This window comes from Marmota marmota, unplaced genomic scaffold (assembly GCF_001458135.2).
Source record: "Marmota marmota marmota unplaced genomic scaffold, marMar, whole genome shotgun sequence".
NCBI classification, from domain to species: Eukaryota; Metazoa; Chordata; class Mammalia; order Rodentia; family Sciuridae; genus Marmota; species Marmota marmota.
The window spans coordinates 22,360,538-22,380,655 of record NW_025999949.1 but is presented as its reverse complement, the minus strand read 5'-3'; the positions used below and the strand labels follow the sequence as shown (position 1 = coordinate 22,380,655).

Here is a 20,118-nt window from a genome sequence, read left to right as displayed (position 1 = left end):
TTCCTTATTCTTCCATCCTAATTCATACTACCTATATTGACATCACCATATAATACTGTTAGCTTTTTTTGTAGTTCATGTTTATATAGATATGTCACCATACCTAAAACCTTTGTTTATCTTTGTAGCTCAAGTTCCCAGTTGAGTGCCTAATATATTATTCATTTTCTTTTTTAAAAAAATTATACTTTTTCCTTTGGGTTAAAAAGAAATTTTATTTATAGGACTTTTTTAAAAGGTAGAAACATAAAAACATAATGTATTTTATAGTTCAAAGTGATTTCTGTAGCAATGTGCCTTGGTTTTACTGACCAAGTTTTTACAAGGATAACAATTAGACTAATCTTAATTTAATCTCCTTTATATTTAATATTAAGATGTTTGTATCGCAGACAGTTTTAGAGATGACATCAGGTTAACCCCAAATGCTGAGTAATCTTAACTGATTTCATCATTACTCTGCCAGATGTTTCAAAGAACTTGGGAAGATGATTTGCAGTTATACTTAAGTAGCTTTTTATTTACTGTATATATTTCACTTGATGAATTTAAAATTTTTCATTATATTATTTTAAGCTATTTGTACTTTACTTTTGGAAATTAGGATTGTGTATATGTTTCTTATAAAATTTAGAATGCTCAGTAGATAAGCAATTAGATAAAGGCAAAAAGTCAAAGAAGTAAGGCTAGACTCTGAAAAATCCCATTTCATTAATATGCTATTTTATTTTATCATCTTAATAGCTTTTAAAATACTATTCATAATTAAATATTTTTCTCTTAATATTGGACAATTCTACTTAATAGCAAGAAGAAATCTGAAATAACTATTATATACCTATTATGTACTCTCTTTTTTATATATAATAGTATGCATTATTATATTCTATATACTCTTTCCCTTTATCTTTGATAGTGCCTTTTTAAAAACTACTTATTAGCTTTCCCTGATTGGTGCAGAACTCACTATAGTAAGATTAAAGTTTCATAACTTCTAGATAATATTTCAATTATATTTTCTATGGACTTAACTGAGTTAAAAGAAAAAAGACTCTAAAATCACCTAACACATATATAATTGGTTTAAGGGACTATGTTTTGGATATAGTATGAAACTGGGTTTTGACGTTTAGTGAAGAAAGCCCTTAGTTGAACTGATATTGACCATACCTTGGCAATTTTATAGTTTTAATTAGAATCAAGTCTTTTACCTATTCCCAGCTTTTAATCTGTTTCACAGTCTGCCTTCAGTTCTCTCAATATGGAATGCTCTTCTTTTCCAGGTAGTGGCCCTCAATTATTATTTATTGAGCATCTACTATGTTCTCAGCATTATGTAATGTGCTGAAGATGCAAATATGAAAATATGAGGCTAAATGTATAAATAAGTTTTAGTTCTTCCAAGTTGCACTTTTAATATATCACTTCATTTATATTATGCACCAGATAGATGAGGTTAGGTGTGCCTTTGGTAGGAAGGGTCAAATTATATTTTGATTCAAAACAAATTGATTCTTTATGGTTTTGTAGTAGGATTTAGGGATCCTGATGAATTGTGAATGGGGAAGGACTGCATATAGATGTCTAAAAAATAAGTTAATCATATTTTTCAGACAGTTTTTCTTTAAAAAATTGGTTAGTGAATAAAAGCAATCAAGTAACTTCCCTGAAATTTGATTCTGGGCATTTTTCAATATTTCTAATACAAAGATCAATTTTATGATAATAGTCTTTAGGCATAAAGAGAAACAGATTGATGTTGTAGCAATTAATCAGGTACAATATAGTATTTATATGTTTACTAAGTTGTTCCATCATTAACCAAATGTATATTTATGTGTGGGTGTGTCCATATATGTGTATTGCCAGTAAGAAAACACAAAAGACTAATACAACTGTTGTTACATGTTATATATTTTTTGTTTTGTTTTTTCCAGTATAACTTTTATCAAGTAGTTAAACTTATAGCAATAGCAGAATCTATTGACTATGAGAGATGAGAAACAAATTCTAAAGATTATCAAGTCTACTGGAGACTTTAATCATATGGTCTGTTTTTTTCATTCTAAAGTTAAATCTTAAAATCTACTTTTTTCTGTTTTTGATGTTTTTCAGTATTCATCCACAATGCGATACCTTTCATAGGGTTTGGCTTTTTGGATAATGCAATTATGATTGTTGCAGTAAGTTCTTTCTCTCACCACTTCTATTTTGAGTTAATAAAGAAATTATTGTGGTCTATATTTTCCTAATAATTTGTATAATATAGCTATTAATTTTAATTAACATCATAATGATCAACACTATTTTATGTTTCATGTTAATTAGATTAGCTCAATTTTAAGGCACGATATATGTTAATTATTAAGACTTTGGCAAAGCATTTAGATAAGTCATTTAAGGTTTATATCATCTAATCAAGTTTCAACCCTTTGAAAGAAAAAAGCATGCAATTTTTTTTGATATTCTTTAATTGAGTTACTAGTTGTCATCACTTATGTAGGTTATTTGATTAGTTCATTGTTTAATTTTTCTCACTCAAAAATGTTTCAACAGATATTTTGATATACAGTCTGAGCTTTAGCCATTTAACCCAGAAGTTGTAAAGTTTCATTTCAGAGCATTGAATATATTGCCCTTTCTGCCTTTGTTGCATTATAGTAGTCCCCTTCATATGGTCATTTAAATGTAAGGATGCTTCTTAAAAGTGTATCCTAATTGGTTGATATGCATTTCTTATTATTAGTAATGCCTCTTGGCAATGTATACCAATATTTGGTCCATATTCGTAACAGAAATAGGTCCATGATCAAAATGCAAGTCTTCAAAAACCGTCCAGTGTTCTATTCACTTTTCTCTTATTTTGTCCAAATGGAATGGGTTGATCATTGTAAGGTAATAACAACTTTTAGTACATAGTTTTAGAATACTTAATGTGAATTCTTCTCAGATGTTAGATTGAAGGTCTATTATCTATTTTCTGTGAGGTGATAAAAGTAGCAATTATTTCTGGATACCAATTTAAGAGTTCTCAGGTAGGGGTTTTACTTGAACTCATTTGAGAAAATCAAAGTGCTTCTTTAACTTAGAGCTTAGAGAGTTTGTTGTTAGTTTCAATGACTCTTAAAAGTTCTATTATCTATGATTAATACTATAAATATACTACATTGTAGGAGACTACTGAAAAAAAATAATCTTAGGATTATTGACTATGAAGAAATGACATGAGAGATGCAGGGTTTCTTTTTGTGTTTTCGAGTTCACCAGGATTGCAAGTGAATGTAAATACAAGATTTGGTTTCAAAGTAGATATTTTTAAAAGTAATTCACATTATGTAGATTATAGAAGTTGCTTAAAGAATACCTAATGTTGGTTCATTCTAGAATAGCTTTGTTTGCTATATAGTGTAGCTCTGATGTCCATATTGATGTAGATTAGCCACCCACAAAGTTCAGCCATTCACCTGGTGGAGGAGACTCACAGGGCTCACACAGCACATGGCATCCTGCTGCATAAACCATCACAGAAGATGCTCTGGCATGCACACAAAGGATTCTTTAGTAAAGAAACCTGGCAAGATCAGATTTCTATAGGCTAACACACTTAGTGAAGGCCTTAAAATAGAATTCCAGAATGCTAGTTTTTTTTTTATTGTTTATGACATCTTCCTAATGTACACAAAAGAATAAAATTGGTCTATTTGCGTACCTGTGAATGTGAGAGATTTATTCAGCTATTTAGAACTGCACTGCTTTTCTGAAGTGACTAAAATCTGAGTTGTCTAGATTAAAGAGTAAATGTAAATCAAATCTAATTATAATGAAAACTCCGTTTTGTTAAATTTGTAAGCTGTAGTTAAAACTTCTACTTGTGAGTAGATTGTGCTCCAAGATTCATGTGCTCATGAATAGAAAGTCTCTGTGGTAAATATTTCTTTCAGTTTGGCATGGTTTTAGTCAGCATTTTGGGTTCTCTTTATTGATAGCTAGTACCCATGCCACCATCTTTATAACCATTATGTTTTTCACCACAATAGGACAGACCTTAAATACTGAAATGCTGAAAGAATATCCTTGTTACAGGGAATCGTGTGATATATTTTGCAGGAAGAGGGGTGTAGGAGTATTTTGAAGAAAGGTCAGAATAGGGAAACTTTTAGTTTCTTAAATCTAGAATAATACCTTCACAGTATGGTCATCATTTTTAAAAAAGAATAAATATTTAAAGTAATAGATATCTGTGTTTAAAAACAGCCACCAAAACATATTCAAAAGTCAGATTATTTTAGGGTTGATTATTATTTTGTGTTACTCAGGCCTGTGCCTTGTTATTAATGTAACTGAGAATAGACTAATTTTTTTAGGCCTAAAATGTTTAATTCCAAATTTGTAATAACTCCTTACTCTGTTTATATTTAAACCCGGCTTCAAGGACGAATCACTGTTTTTTGCTAAAATAAATATTTTAAATTACCACCTTAAACATTTGCAGAGAGTGATAGGTGTGGCACAGATGCTCTGCAGACCAGTTCAGAGACTGACAGGACAGTTTCTGGTGAGGCATTTGTAATAAACTGCTAAGACTCAAATGGATAAATAATATAACTGTAGTCTGTGGAAAGGAAAATAAGTGATCATTACCATTGTAAGAATGTTTTTTACCTTTTTAATTTTTTAAAATACTGATTTTCTCTTCATATTATAGAACAGTTGTGACTGGTTTAAGACTTAGTAAGAAGTTCTTTGTTTATTTTGTTCTTTCATGCCATATCTTACCTACTGTCTAGCGTGACATTTGACCTTTTCTGCCTTCCTATTAGATGTCCTTTTCTGGCTGCTACTTTTGTAGTCATAAAAGCAGATTCTTGTATAATTGTTTGTCATAAATTAGACCTTTATTATTGGCTGCTATTAATACTAATCCTTGGGTTTCATAGTTCATTATATTTTTGTATTATAGGATTGCTTTTTATTTTATTTTATTATTTTAAGAAGTGTGGATTGAATCTAGGGTGCTTTACCATTGAGCTACATCCCCAGCCCTTTTATTTTTTATTTTGAGACTTGCTAAATTGCTGAGACTGTCCTCAAATTTGTAATCCTTTGACCTCAGCCTTCTGAGTCGCTGAGATTACAGGACTGTATCACCTTGCCTGATTTTTTAGGATTTTATAATTTATATTTTAATGTTTTTGAATGACTTTTAATTAGGATAGAACATTTTAGAGTCTAGAATAGATTAACTGTATTAAGGTGATGAGCCAGATATAACTTTAAGACAACTAATATTAGATTTATTTATAATTTTTACCTTGCCTATTAATACAAAATTTGATGTAACTGTGACACAAAGTAAAGAAGTGGAGGGTCAATTGCTCTCCTCAAACTGTCTTTGAATTTACATGAGTTTTTTCATGGTCTTAGGAGGACCAAATATGTTTAAGTTCAACCAAGTAATTAAGCATGAAAATATTTTTAAATACATGTATTGCAAAGATTCATCGCTCTTCAAGGTGCTGTATATATTTATTATATGCTGTAGCTGTGAGATGCTTCTCTTCTAGTGTTGCTCCAGTTCTTTTACATTCACATATAAAGATATGCATCTTCATTTTTATTTCTGTGCCTGTTTTTTCCTTACTTTTTTGTTTCCTTTTTCAGAAATCTGTTTCTTTGGGTGCTTTTAGAAAGCGTGTCATTTTAAGTGCGGAGGAGACTTTTGTTTATCAGGCACATCCATGTCTTAAGGATAATTATTTCAGTTTCTTTTCAGTTTTGTAAACAGTGGATAAATAATGCAATATTTCTATATAATAGGACATTTTTGTATCAACATCATTGAGATTTTAAAAAAAAAATTTAAAGAAATTTTCAAATGTCAGTGTTATTTAAGAGGGCTCTTGAAAATTAAGTCCACCTGTTGCAGGCTTGCTCGTACATTAGAACTGTACTAGCACAATAGATCCTAGAATTTCCTCTTTGTTCTGTTTTAAATAGGCCATTAGAGTAGTACAATCTTCTTTATTTCAGTTCTGCTTTAAAGTGAAAGTAAATATATGAGCTTTATTCCCCCCGCCACCAGTGGAACGATAATAGAAATGTAGAAAATATTTAACTGTCTATAAATAAATTCAGTGGAAATGCATTAGGGTCTTATTTTTATTGTTAGGTCTATTATATTAAATGCTGTTACTATTTATGAATGAATCATATACTTTCACTACTTAATGGATAAAGAACTAAATATTACAAGGATAATTTTACAAACTTCAGTTTCTCTAGGAACTGGTTTAGTCTTTTTAATCTTTCAGTAAATAGCAATAGTAGAGATATATCATTTAGAATTTAATTATGAGAGTTAGTCTTTGTGTTCAAGGAGCTTTAAACCATCTTTTTCTGTGATAGAAAAATAGAAATTCTAGATTTTTAAAATGATGAATTGTATCTCTATATGGGGTATTATTTTGTTTTTAAAAGGCTTAATTTTAATAAATAAAATGTTATTTCTGCATGAATGAATATATTTAATAATTAAGTGAAATACCTCATAACGTGCATATTTCTCCATATTTTGCTGCACTAACATGTTGATTTAACTGTTTTACCCATTTTTATTAATGGTTTGCTATTCTTTTATCGTCACTTTGTTTTAATTTTTAAGATTTTTTTCTTAATCATTTTTCAGGGAACCCATATCGAGTTATCTATTGGAATTATTTTGGGAATTTCAACGATGGCAGGTATATAATAATAGCAAATGTTATTATTCTACTGGGTATGTATTTTATAGAAGATTTCAGTAGGTTAGGTTTAGAAGATGATAATTTATTTGAAATGAATTTACTAATTGAAATATCTGTTTATTTTCTTAGTCCTAATCTTCTGATTCTTAGTTTTATATATGTAGCACTTTGTTCCAAGAAATTTTAGATATTTCATGTTAATTAATAGGTAACAGTTTTCTGTCATATTGTCTATATTAAAACAAGTTTGTCTGGTAATTCATGGTTACCCTCAGATCTGTTTATCCTTTGTCTCTATTAAATTATTTTCTAGTTGGTTAGAAAAGCAGAAAAGCAGAATACACGATTGAACCCCTTTCCTTCTGCCTCTATTACCACTTTGCTCATGATAGTGAAATTTTGGAAATGGTTCCTTGTTGTTTATTGTGTGAAAAACATGAGGTCAATGAGTTCCTGACAGTAATGTTTCTTTTCCTTGACTTCCTTGAATTCAGAGCTGTATGTATGGCTTTAGTCTTTAACTTCCAATTATGTGAATATGAAATATACATTGTATGAAAGATAAAATTATAAAATATTATGTATGTGTTTTGGCATTGAAACCAAAACAGAAACTGGCTGCTATTACAGAAAAAAATAAACTTATTACTGTATAGAGGTAGAATATTATAATTTCAGAATCATACTCTATTTTGAACTCTTGAGATTGAAAGCTTTACAATGAGTTTCTAAATATATAGTTTTTAATAGTTAATGTAATTACCCTCCTAGACCAGTGCTCTGTGGGTCACATATTGATATATTATCATAATTTTTCTGACTTTTATGTAACAATTTACATGTCATTTTTCAAATTTTTAGCTGCTGCTTTGGGAAATCTTGTGTCTGATTTAGCTGGACTGGGGTAGGTCCATTTATTTATTCATTTGTGTCCTTATATTCTTTCTTTGCTCCATTTTCCTTTAATTGAGAAGCATTTAAAGTAAGTTTTCTTTGTGTCTTAGAACTAAATTTCTTAGTTGAATATTCTTTTTTCTTAAATTTTTTATTCTAATTTGTTATATATGGCAGCAGAATACATTTCAATTCATATTACACATATCTCAGGTTATACGCAAAGTTTAGTCACACTATATGTCTTCATGCATGTACTTAGAGTAATGTATATGTCTTCATACATGTACTTAGAGTAATGATGTCCATCTCATTCCATATGTTTTTCCTACCCCCATGCTCCTTTCCTTCCCCTCCCACCCCTTTGCCCTATCTAGAGTTCGTTAATCCTCCATGCTCCTCCTCCCAACCCCTCTATGAATAATCCTCCTTATATCAGAGAAAACATTTGGCATTTGTTTTTTGGGGATTGGCTAACTTCACTTAGCATTATATTCTCCAACTCCACCCATTTACCTGCCAATGCCATGATTTTATTCTCTTTTATTGCTAAGTAATATTCCATTGTTTATATATGCCACATTTTCTTTATCCATTCATCTACTGAAGGGCATCTAGGTTGGTTCCACAGTTTAGCTATTGTGAATTGTGCTGCTATAAACATTAATGTGGCTGTGTCCCTGTAGTATGCTATTTTTAAGTCCTTTGGGTATAGACTGAGGAGTGGGATAGCTGGGTCAAAAGGAGGTTCCATTTCCAGTTTTCCAAGTAATCTCCATACTGCTTTCCATATTGGCTGCACCAATTTACAGTCCCACCAGCAATGTATGAGTGTGCCTTTTTCCCAACACTTGTTGTTTGTATTCTTAATAGCTGCCATTCTGACTAACGTCAGATGAAATCTTAAGAGTAGTTTTGATTTGCATTTCTCTAATTGCTAGAGATGTTGAACATTTTTTCATATATATGTTGACTGATTGTATATCACCTTCTGAGAAGTATTTGTTCGTTCTGTGGCCCATTTATTGATTGGGTTATTTGCTTTTTTTTTTTTTTTTGGTGCTAAGATTTTTGAGTTCTTTATATACCATAGAAATTAATGCTCTATCTGATGTGTGAGGGGTAAAAATGTGCTCCCAAGATGTAGGCTGTCTCTTCACCTGACTGATTGTTTCTTTTGCTAAGAAGAAGCTTTTTAGTTTGAATCCATCTCATTTATTGATTCTTGATATTAATTCTTGTGCTATAAGAGTCTTATTAAGGAAGTTGGGGCCTGAACCAACATTATGGAGATTTAGGCCTACTTTTTCTTCTAATAGGCACAGGGTCTCTGGTTTAATTCCTAGGTTCTTGATCCACTTTGAGTTAAGTTTTGTGCATGGTGAAAGATAGGGGTTTAATTTTCATTTTTTTCCATATGGATTTCCAGTTTTCCCAGCACCATTTGTTGAAGAGGCTGTCCTTTCTCCAGTGTATCTTTTTGGCACCTTTGTCTAACATAAGATAACTGTAATTATGTGGGTTAGTCTCTGTGTCCTCTGTTCTGTACCATTGGTCTACAAGTCTATTTTGGTGCTAATACCATGCTATTTTTGTTACTATTGCTCTGTAGTATAGTTTAAGATCTAATATAGTGATACCATTTACTACACTCTTCTTGCTAAGGATTGCTTTAGTTATTCTGGGTCTCTTATTTTTCCAAATAAATTTCATGACTGCTTTTTCTATTTCTATGAGGAATGTCATTGGGATTTTGATCAGAATCTCATTAAATCTGTATAGTGCTTTTGGTAGTGTGGTCATTTTGACAATATTAATTCTGCCTATCCAAGAACAAGGTAGATCTTTCCATCTTCTAAGATCTTTATTAATTTCTTTCTTTAGCATTCTGTAGTTTTCGTTGTAGAGGTCTTTCACCTCTTTTGTTAGGTTGATTTTCAAGCTTTTTTTTTCTATTGTAAATGAGGTAGTTTTCCTCATTTCCCTTTCAGAAGATTTGTCACGGATATACAAAAATGCCTTTGATTTATGGTTGTTGATTTTGTACCCTGCTACTTTGCTGAATTCATTTACTGGTTCTAGAAGTTTTCTGGTGAAGTTTTTGGGTGTTCTAGTTATAGAATCGTATCGTTAGCAAATGGTGCTAATTTCAGTTGTTCTTTTCTTGTCTATACCCCTTTAATTTCTTTCGTCTAATTGTTCTGGCCAGAGTTTCAAGAACTATGTTAAATAGAAATGGTAAAAGAGGGCATCCCTGTATTGATCCAGTTTTTATGGGGAATGCTTTCAATTTTTCTCCATTTAGCATGATGTTGGCTGGGGCTTAGCACCGATAGCTTTTACAGTGTTGAGATATGTTCCTGTTATCCCTAATTTTTCTAGTGTTTTGAAGAGGAATGGGTAGTGTATTTTGTCAAGTGCTTTTTCTGCATGTATTGAAATGATCATATGATTCTTATCTTTAAGTCTATTGATGTGATGAATTATATTTATTGATTTCTGTATGTTGAACTAATTGAATATTCTTATGTCAAGAACATTAAATATTTGTGTGCATCATTTATAGGTGCTTGGGTTATACTTCAATCATGCAGAATTAATGTTTCTGGGGATGGGGCCCTGGCTTTCTGATACATGCCAATATTTATACTAAAATTAGAATAATGTAAGCAAAATGGAATTTTTCATTCACTGAACATACATTTTGTAGACATCTCTAAAGAGTAAGACAGGTTTAAAAGCAAAAACTTTCATCATTATTCCACTCCAACACTGAACCATGAATCCCAAAGATAAGAGATCTGGCCCAAATTTGAGGATACTGACTGAGCTTGTTTGCTAGAAATTGGAACTTGGAAAGGAAATAATGGCCAGAACATGTTTGTATGTGTATATATATACAGAGTTTGCATGTATGCATGACTGAAGTATAACCTAGCACCTATATTTGACACAACCCAGTGTTTAATACAGTTGCCATCCCAGAGGCTCAGGAGGCTGAGGCAGGAGGATCATGACTTCAAAGCTAACCTGAGCTACTTAGTGAGGCCCTAAGCAACTTAGCAAGACCTTGTCTCAAAAAATAAAAAATGAGGTTGGGATATAATTAGTTGGATAAAGTACCTCTGGGTTCAATACCTGGTACAAACAAAAACAAACAAACAAAAAATAAACTATTGCCTTAGAAATATTCAATTAGAAAATTTAGTTCTAGAACACCAAGTGTGTATGTGTATGTGTATGTGTGTGTGTGTGTGTGTGTATGTATAAACACTTATACATATTTTATGCATTTAAATACAATATATACATACTTTGTATATGATAAACATGTGTTTTTCTACTAAGCCATGCCCTCAGCTCTCAAATTGGGGCCATTTTGTTCTCTGTTTCATGTGGCAGGAATGATGAAACAAACTGCGGATGGCTACTTGGAAAAGGGCAGCTTTCTCTCTTTCAAGTGCCAAATGGCCTGGGCTGCTTTCTACATTTGGGGAACCCTAAGAAATTGGCATTAATTATTATGATAAACATCTTGCTCTGTCTTTGATTTTCTGCCTTCCTTTGTTGGCTAATTTGAGTGTCCTTTTTTTTAAATATCTTAATTTAATTTATTTATTCATATGTGGTGCTGAGGATTGAACGCAGGGCATCACACATGCTAGGCAAGTGCTGTACCACTGAGCCATAACCCCAACACCTTGAGCATCCTTTTTATTTTTTTGTAGTTGGACACAATTCCTTTATTTATTTATATGTGGTGCTGAGGATCAAACCCAGGGCCTCACACATGCTTAGTGCTCGTGCTCTACCACTAAGCCGCCACCCCAGCCCCCTTTTTATGTTTTGAGATTTGGATATGGGTGTAGTAGAAGTCTACTTCACCCTATAATCTAGGCAAAGGTAGTTTTATAAGTGGTCCAACCTTCTGTATTAAGGATTTTGTAGAACAGTTTGGGGCCAAAACTACTGTTAAAAATGAAATTTCTTTACTTTAAGACCATGATCAGAATTTCTATTCCTGGAATTTGTGACATAAATCTATCATGATATCACCTCTTAAATGTCCCATTTTCCAGTTTCCAAGTTTAAGGTTAATAATGATAATGTTATCACTTAGTAGCTTTTTGATATATTTAGTAGATTCAAATGATCTGGTAGATTTTATATTCATTTGATTTTAGATTGTTATCATAAAAGTTTTTTTTTTTTAACTGGAGATGAATCTTTTACTAGGATTCTTAAGCACTGTTTCCCTTCTGTCTTATTTTTACTTCCACTAAATAACAGATCTACATTTTATGGGTTCTTAGGTGCATAGTTTTTAAAAATTTAACATATCTGACTGATATCAGGATCCATTTTATGATTGATGGTATGCATAGCCTAATTGGCAAACTTTTTATTTGAAGTTCAAAAACTTATATCTTTAAAATTATATCTTTTAAGTGATAGCAACTTAGAAATGATAAAACACTTGAGGTTAGCTTGAATATTCTAGGCTGCCTGTCTTAGTATACAAATATGATGAATTTAGAAAACCTTTTTGTTTCTGATAATAGTTATTAATTTATACTAATTAAGGTACTTTGCTTTGAGTTTTGGAACAAGTACAGAAATTGTAATTATTTGTAAAAAATTTTATGTATCTTGAATAGTTCTTTTTAAGATAATGATGGAGAATAATTGCTTTGAGTCAGTTTACCTATGAAACATGTTAATATGAAAATATTCCTAAACTGGGTTATTTATATATGCTAAAAATAAAAGTTGCAAGAACTGTTTTGCCATTCTGTAGTGCCAGTACACATGTAAAATTATCTTGTTTCTCTTTGCAATAATTATTGTTTTATTATATGAGGACACTTGCATGTCTTTTTAAAAACTCATTTTCTGTTCTCTTATCTTGTTTTTTTAAAGACTTGCAGGCTATGTTGAAGCTTTGGCTTCCAGGTTAGGCCTGTCAATTCCTGACCTCACACCAAAGCAAGTTGACATGTGGCAAACACGTGTTAGTACACATTTGGTAAGTAATTTATATGATCTATGACAATGAATTTGGGTAGACAAAGAACGACACTAAGTTTAGTATCTTGAAAACTCTGAGTCTAAAATTGATTTGAGTAAAGTCAGTTAACAAAAATTATACAGGCCTTGGAAGTCTTTATAAAAATAAGTATTTATGTATTGGCTCCTTATTTTTTATAAGTAGACTTGATTTTTTAAAAAAAATCTTTATACAATTCAGTTAATCCTAAGGAGTAGTATCTGTTATGTGCCAGAGATTGGAGAATGTAAAATGAATAATTAACTATAGTTATCCTTAAGACACTAGTTTAGGTAGAAAGACATGTAGAAAAATTATCATTTAGTATGACATATGCAGTAATAGAATTATGCACAAGGTATAACAATAGCACAAGAAGGAGAAATAACATTTTTTGGGGGATTGTTTTTTGGTAGGGAGATTTCTTGGTAATTCTTGATTTTAAGCTATTTTTGAGTTATCAATGAGACATTTACTAGATAAAACAGTTGAGTTCTGAGTATAATGTCTAGCAAATAAAAGGTATGATAAAGAAAAAGGGAATATTCAGAGAAATACAGAAAATTAGGAATTTTGTGACTATACTATGTAGTAGTTGCGGATAGAGTTGTATTCAAAAACAGCACTGGAGAAGTAAGCATGAACCAGACAGGAAAGGCACAGTATATGCCCTGCTAAGGAGCTCGTACCTCAAACACGGTGATAGTCAGCCAGTGAAGACTTTACTGGTAGCATCCAACTTCCTTCATATTTAAGTCAAGAAAAGGAGGAAGAGCAAGATGGGAAGGGAAGATGAAGAATTCTGCTTTCGACCTATTGAGTATAAGATGCTAGCAGGATATTCAAATGGTGATACTTATTAGGGTTAGGGTTAAAGGTAAGAGTTAGAGAGGTGTGAATTAGAGATAATAGGTGTCATCATCGCACTCATTTAGCACATATTTATTGTTCACCTACTATGCACCAGGTACAGATAGATCTTGGAGTTTTGAATACATCAGTTAATAAGAGTTTTTTCTTTCTTTCTTTCTCTCTCTTTCTTTCTTTTCTTTTCTTTTCTTTCTTTCCTTCCTTCCTTCCTTCCTTCCTTCCTTCCTTCTTTCCTTCTTTCTTCTCTTGTGTTCCAGCAAAAGAGGAGACAAGACAATAAAAAGACATGATAATTTTTTTAGTATATTAGAAATTCATAAACATAATGAGAATTAAAAACAAAAGTATTGGGAGTGCTACAATAGAGTCAGATTAGAGTATTAAATAGGAAAGTCATGGAGACCCCACTGAAAAAAAGTTAGGTGAGAGTTAAAACCTTGAGAAATAGTAAGATTTTATAGGTCAGTGGTTGTCAAAGGATGGTGCCAAGATCTACAAGATCAACTTTATGTGGGAACTTGTTAGAAATGCAAACTCTCAGGCTCCTATTTATGCCTATGTATTCATATATAAAAAATTACCATGAATTTGGCAGCTTATAACAACACGTATTTACTACCTCTCACTTTCTTGGGTCAGGAGATCAGGCACAGCTCAGCTGGGTCCCCTAGAAGGCTGCAGTCATTGTGCAGCCAAGACTTGGTTGTTGCCTGGAGGCTCAGCTGGAAATGATGTACTTCCAAGTTCTCACAGTTCTTTGGCAAAATTAATTTCCTTGTGTCTGTAAAGGTCCCATCTTCCGGCTATCTTTTGGCCAGAGGACAGCCATGTCTCCTAGAGTCCCATGGCCTATGGCCCTCTCCATAGACCCTTTCACAGCATTGCAGTTGTCTTCTTCAGAATCAGCAAGGGGGAGAGAAATGAGTCTGCTGGCGGAAGGGAGTCTTACAACCTAATATAGACTCTAAAGATATATCAGTGAATATAGATGTTGAAGTCAAATAAGAATAAAGGATTAAACTTTTAAATTTTATCTTGCTAAAACTTTGAAGGAGTTATACCTTTTAAAATTTTGAAATAATGAAAATGACAGATTTGACTATTAATATAAAGCATGGGCATACAACTACTACCACCACCACCACCAATAAAAAAACCCAAAATAGCAAAAGTTGAAAAAAATGTTATACAAGCTCTTGTTGAAATAATGTCTACTATTAAAATTTATTAGAAAAAATATAGGCTCTAATAGAAGAAGACATTTTATTCAGGACTGTAGATTATGAAAATATCATAACATCTATAGTGTTTGACAGGACATATTTTGTCTTCCTTTGTATACCTAATGGAAGTTTCTGGAAAAGAAAGACAGACTACCTCTGGCCAGGCTCCATCTCCTTGGTATACCCAGGATGGAGTCTGACACATAGTAGATTTTCAATGCTTGTATGGAGTACTCAAACTTAATTGAAAAATGTTTAAACTTGACAGTCATCATAGAAATGTAAATTTTAAAAATGATATATGGAAGCAAACAACTTAAAATTTTCATAATGTAGGTGAGATTGCAGAAAATTTATGTATATATAAACATACACATATAATGAAATTTATATATATATATATATATAGAATGTGTATGTAGTTTTGTCCAGGGTAGACAGCATGACTGTAACCTTGAAGATGCACAAATGTTTATATTTGATTTTTAAATGAATTATTGGGAAGAAGTAAAAACAGACATATTTATTGCTGTTCACTTGTAATGGTGAAAAACAGTTTAAAGAATTTTTTTATGCAAGGAAAGCTTTAAGGAGATTATAGACCATCAATTAAGTGGCATTTAGATATCTGCATATTAAATGTATGTAACAGTTTGGAAAGTTTATTGTAACAGGGGTTGCTCTAGAGTGTGAAGTGAAGCAGAGAATAAAGCAATGTTTACATAATTATTTTTTCTATAAGTAATTGTGTATACATGGGAATAAATGTAGAAAAGAAATATATACAAGATACAGCAAATCCAAATATTTTGAGAGTAGTTGTTACGAGTTTTTATCCTACCTTCCTATTTTTTGACCTTTATATGTACAATTTTTAAAAAGTGTTGTCAGTGTGAATATTTCTTTGATGATGTTTTTAAGATGATTTTCCTGGTTACTTTGAACTTTGTTTTTAAATTTTTATTTATTTATTTATGTACATATTTATTTGCTGTGCTGGGATTGAATCCAGGACCTGGTGCATGATAGAGCAACATTCTACCAGAGCCACATTTCCAGCCCTGCTTCAAACTTTAAATTGACCTGTTCTGGAATATTTTTGTAGATTTTTAAAAATACTTAAATTACTATGATCAACTGATCACGTTAAATATTTTAGTACATGGTAATTGTCTATTGTAATAGATACTTAAGCAAGGATACCTCTTTCAGGGATATAGTAACTTTCAAATGTTCTTTTGTGTTTCTTTAGGGCAAAGCTGTTGGGGTGACTATTGGCTGCATTCTAGGAATGTTTCCGTTGTTTTTCTTTGGAGGAGGTGAAGACGATGAAAAACTGGAAATGGAAAATTCATCCTCTTAGAGTACCTATAAAAAGATGTAAACTAATGTACCTCAGTTATTAAATATATGCTGTCACAACATTTAGGAATTAAGACAGTAACAGTGTATAGATATGGGATCAAACAATTCAGCATGTATTATGGAAAACACTAACTTATTGTGGCTTGGTCTTCTTAAGACATCTTTTTAAAAGAAACTCTTTAGTATCATTTTGTGTAAATTGTTGAGATGCTTTTTTTCATCAATGGCTGTCAACAATTTTATCTTTTCCTTCTCTTTCTTTGTATATCAAAATATTTAAGTCTCAGTTGTTGATGTACTGTACTGACTTGGGGTTTGCTTATTTGTTACTTAACATGTGTACATGCATGAAAGCATTTTTTTTGGGGGGGGGGGGCACTGTTGTTCCTTGATAGTTGCACTTCAACCTAAGGGTATTTTCCCAAATTATTTAAGATGTTTAATATCAGTTAAAATTTTTTTTACTCTTTTTGGCAACATCAATTTTGTACTCTTTCACAGTAAACATTTACAATATATAATTTCAGTCATTTTCTTAACTCTCACATCTATTCAAAATAAATACAGGTTTTAAGTATATATTATTCATTTTAATTTTCTGACCATACTGTCTTAAGAGCCAGGGGTTAAACAGAGCAATTACAGTCTCCCTCTTTAAAGAAAAAACCTAGATGCTAACAAGTGTACTTATTTATGTTTTTTTTTTTTTTACCTTTAATTTCCTTATTGTGAATAATTACATCACAGGTTCAGACTCTTTAGGGGCAGAAAATTATTATTTTACAGTCTTTTAAATTAGGGATTGTGGAATCAGGTGAACTAAGGAATTTGACATGATACTTGGAAATTAAGAAGCTAAAATTTCTTTTTTTTAGAGAGGTAGAAAATAGAAAAGTTTGTGGTATAAGTGTGAAGTTTATGTTTGGAAGTTTAATGAGATACAAATTATTGCTTAGGAAGGATTTCCATCCCCCACAAAGTAGTATCTTCTCATCTGAATACCCCATCCTTATAATCCTAACCTTGTTATATTTTGTGTAGTGAATTTTATTTCTGGGTAATTTCTTTTGAAGTGAAAACTGAATATTTTATATTTTGTTTTTGTTATGTAGTCTAGTCAAGTTACATGAGGTAAAATCCTTTCTCCCATTTTTAGTGTTTCTTTTTCTTTTGTGGCATTTAAAGCATATACTTGGTTAAAATCGCTTATTTTCACTCTTATATATCTGACCTAAGTATACCTGTGTCTGAATCCTAAATTTTAATTTTTGAACTGTTAAATTTTTTAGCATATAGCTTGTTACTTGTGCTAAAAATTACTCTTATTTGTAACAGAATAATTAAATACATCATGGAAGAAAAAAATTAAAATTTACTATTCTGGTTTTGAAATTATGTTGCTAAATAGATGCAAAAGACAAACTTGTAGGATGGCTGTATTTAGGAATCTTATTTTGAAGTTTCATTTGCACATAATTACTTTGAGCTCTCATTTTCAGGGAGATTTTTTTTTCCACCAGAAAATTGTCATAAATTCTCTTCTCTGTACTTCACAGTAATTTAGTGCTGATATCCATTAATCATAGATTTTGAGGGAAGAAGGAAAATATGTAACATAAAAATAAATATATAAAATTCTTAGGCCAAGTAACATGACATTCTCATTTGATCAAATTCAGATTTTACAACCTGATATCTTGAAGAGAATTATCTTAAGGATATAATATTGTATCTCACATGGACACCAAAAAGAATTTTTTTTTAAATTTTAGATTGCCAGGATTAGAGTGCTTATTTAATTTTTTTGATAAACATATAAGTGCTTTTGTCCCTAAATTATGTATTGATTGCTGTCCTGTTTTTTTTTAAAGTATTTTATTATGGTGCTTGGCTTTTCTTTTTATTAATCAAATCTCATCTCCAGAAAATTGACCTATAAGTTTAGAAAGGGCTTTTTTTGTAACTGAGGATTGAACTCAGGGGCACTTGGCCCTGAGCCACATCCCCAGCCCTATTTTGTATTTTATTTCAAGACAAGGTCTCACTGAGTTTCTTAGCACCTTGCTTTTGCTGAAGCTGGCTTTGAACTTTCAGTCCTTCTGCCTCATTCTCCCGAGCCATTGGGATTACAGATGTGCACCACCACGATCAGTTTAGAAAGGACTTTTGATTATTGATTTCCTTTTTTTTGCTCTTGAAAATAATCCAGCCCTGTCATTAATTTAGTTAATAATGGAATCTCTAAATTTAATTGAAAATTAAAATTCAAAATTATTTAAGTGATCAAAACATGGAATATAACCTTCACATTGTAAGATGTTTTAATTTATAGTCATAATAAAAGTTTGGATCATTCAGGTAAATGATTTTAAAAAAATGAAACCCTTTCGACGTAACTGAAGGTATACATTTTTTTTCAAGGTCTTATTCTGCTTTAAGGCAGTGCTTTGCATAAAGTGATTTCTGAGAAATGGTTCTCTTTAAAGTAATAACTCCATGTGATCCTTATTTTGTTACTTGCCACAAAGAATCCTATTTCAGATTGAAACTGGAACTCTTTGTTTCTCTTGTGTTAACTGTTTCTCTATTAGGAACACTAGAGCTGTGGTTAATGCAACATGACCTGCTTCAGTATTGTCTGCTTGAAATTCATGTTGTCCCTGTATTATGATTTATTGACTTGTTGATGCATGTAAACTGAGTGCATTTTGTTGCACTGTATGTTAAATGGTGACCAATGTTTTTACAAAGGAATTGAACAAAAAAAAATCTTTTAAGAAATTTGGAATATGGTTTGATTTTAAAATTTGATTTTCTTTCTAATCTTAGAGAGCCTTGGTTATTCTGTCACTAAAGGGAATTGATTAATAAATGTAGATTTGTTACAAGGTGGGAATAACATCACTGAGACAGTAAATGGAACTGCTGATGATCACCTCTGATATCCACAATTGACATTATCTCCTTACAGAGTATAAGAGAAGAGTGATCCCATAAAAAAGTTGCAAAGAGGTTGGATAAATCACACTGTTTGGGTGTTTACTGCAGAGATATCCAAACCATTTATTTAATAATGCCTGGTTTATTTTATTCTTTTTCTCTAGAAGGTAAATTTTGAAGACAATGGAAGTTTATGCTTTACATCAAAAGATCGTATAAACTACTTGGAAGTAAACCTGATTAATTTAAAATTATTTTTCTTCAGTGCTGAGGATTATACTGTGGGCCTCTCTCTTGTAGGCAAGCACTCTTATCACTGAGCTATACCTCCAGCCCCTCATTTTAAAATTACATATTCTTCCCATCTGAAAACAGTATATTAAAGGTAATACAACTTTTCTCTTAGTGGCTTGTCATCTTCTTCACGGATGTAATTATTGTGCTGTAATGTATTATTACCTTGGGAATCTAGTTTTTGTGTTTTTCCATCTTTCCTGCTTTTTTTTTCTCTTGCTTTTGGCAGCTGTTTTATTTCTCCAGTCTGCTTCTTTTTCAGTTGCATGAACTTAGAAAGTAGATAGCAGTCTTAAACATAAATTAATTGGGAAGTATTAGAAAATAGGCTGTGGAACCTATGTGGGATGGTGGTAATGATATTAACAACAGTATGAGCTCCCTTTTATTAAACACTTATCTGTTGCTGTATACTTAAGTATTTCACACGTTACCGCATTTAATCACCATAATAACAACATTGTTGGTGCTATTATATCCCTATATTATAATGAGTAAATGAGGCATAGCGAGGTTATTTTCCTAATGTCACTATTACAAGCAGATTGGAATTCAGCTTTGTCTATGTGTAAAGTCTGCGTTCTTAACTACTATATTAAAGGGATGTCAGTTTCAAGGACTTTATCGAGTACATTCTCTGTTTAGGTTTCTTATTGTCTCCATATTCAAGGGTCATCTTCTCATTGATGACCTAGGGAAATCGTATTTATAATCTCAAGATTCCTTTAGCAGGTTCTGTGAT

The 20,118-nt window shown here is 31.5% G+C and overlaps 1 protein-coding gene across 1 annotated transcript in view; it reads left to right on the top strand.

Annotated features, from left to right (window-relative positions):
- Positions 1-19,480, top strand: part of Tmem65 (transmembrane protein 65) — a 51,129-nt gene extending 31,649 nt beyond the window's left edge. The window contains exons 4-8 of the mRNA XM_048802405.1: positions 2,116-2,183; positions 6,686-6,740; positions 7,605-7,647; positions 12,558-12,663; positions 16,030-19,480. Coding sequence (XP_048658362.1) covers positions 2,116-2,183; positions 6,686-6,740; positions 7,605-7,647; positions 12,558-12,663; positions 16,030-16,140 — 383 coding nt within the window. The 3' untranslated portion in view covers positions 16,141-19,480. The remainder of the gene's footprint in view (positions 1-2,115; positions 2,184-6,685; positions 6,741-7,604; positions 7,648-12,557; positions 12,664-16,029) is intronic.
- Positions 19,481-20,118: the final 638 nt, after the last annotated feature.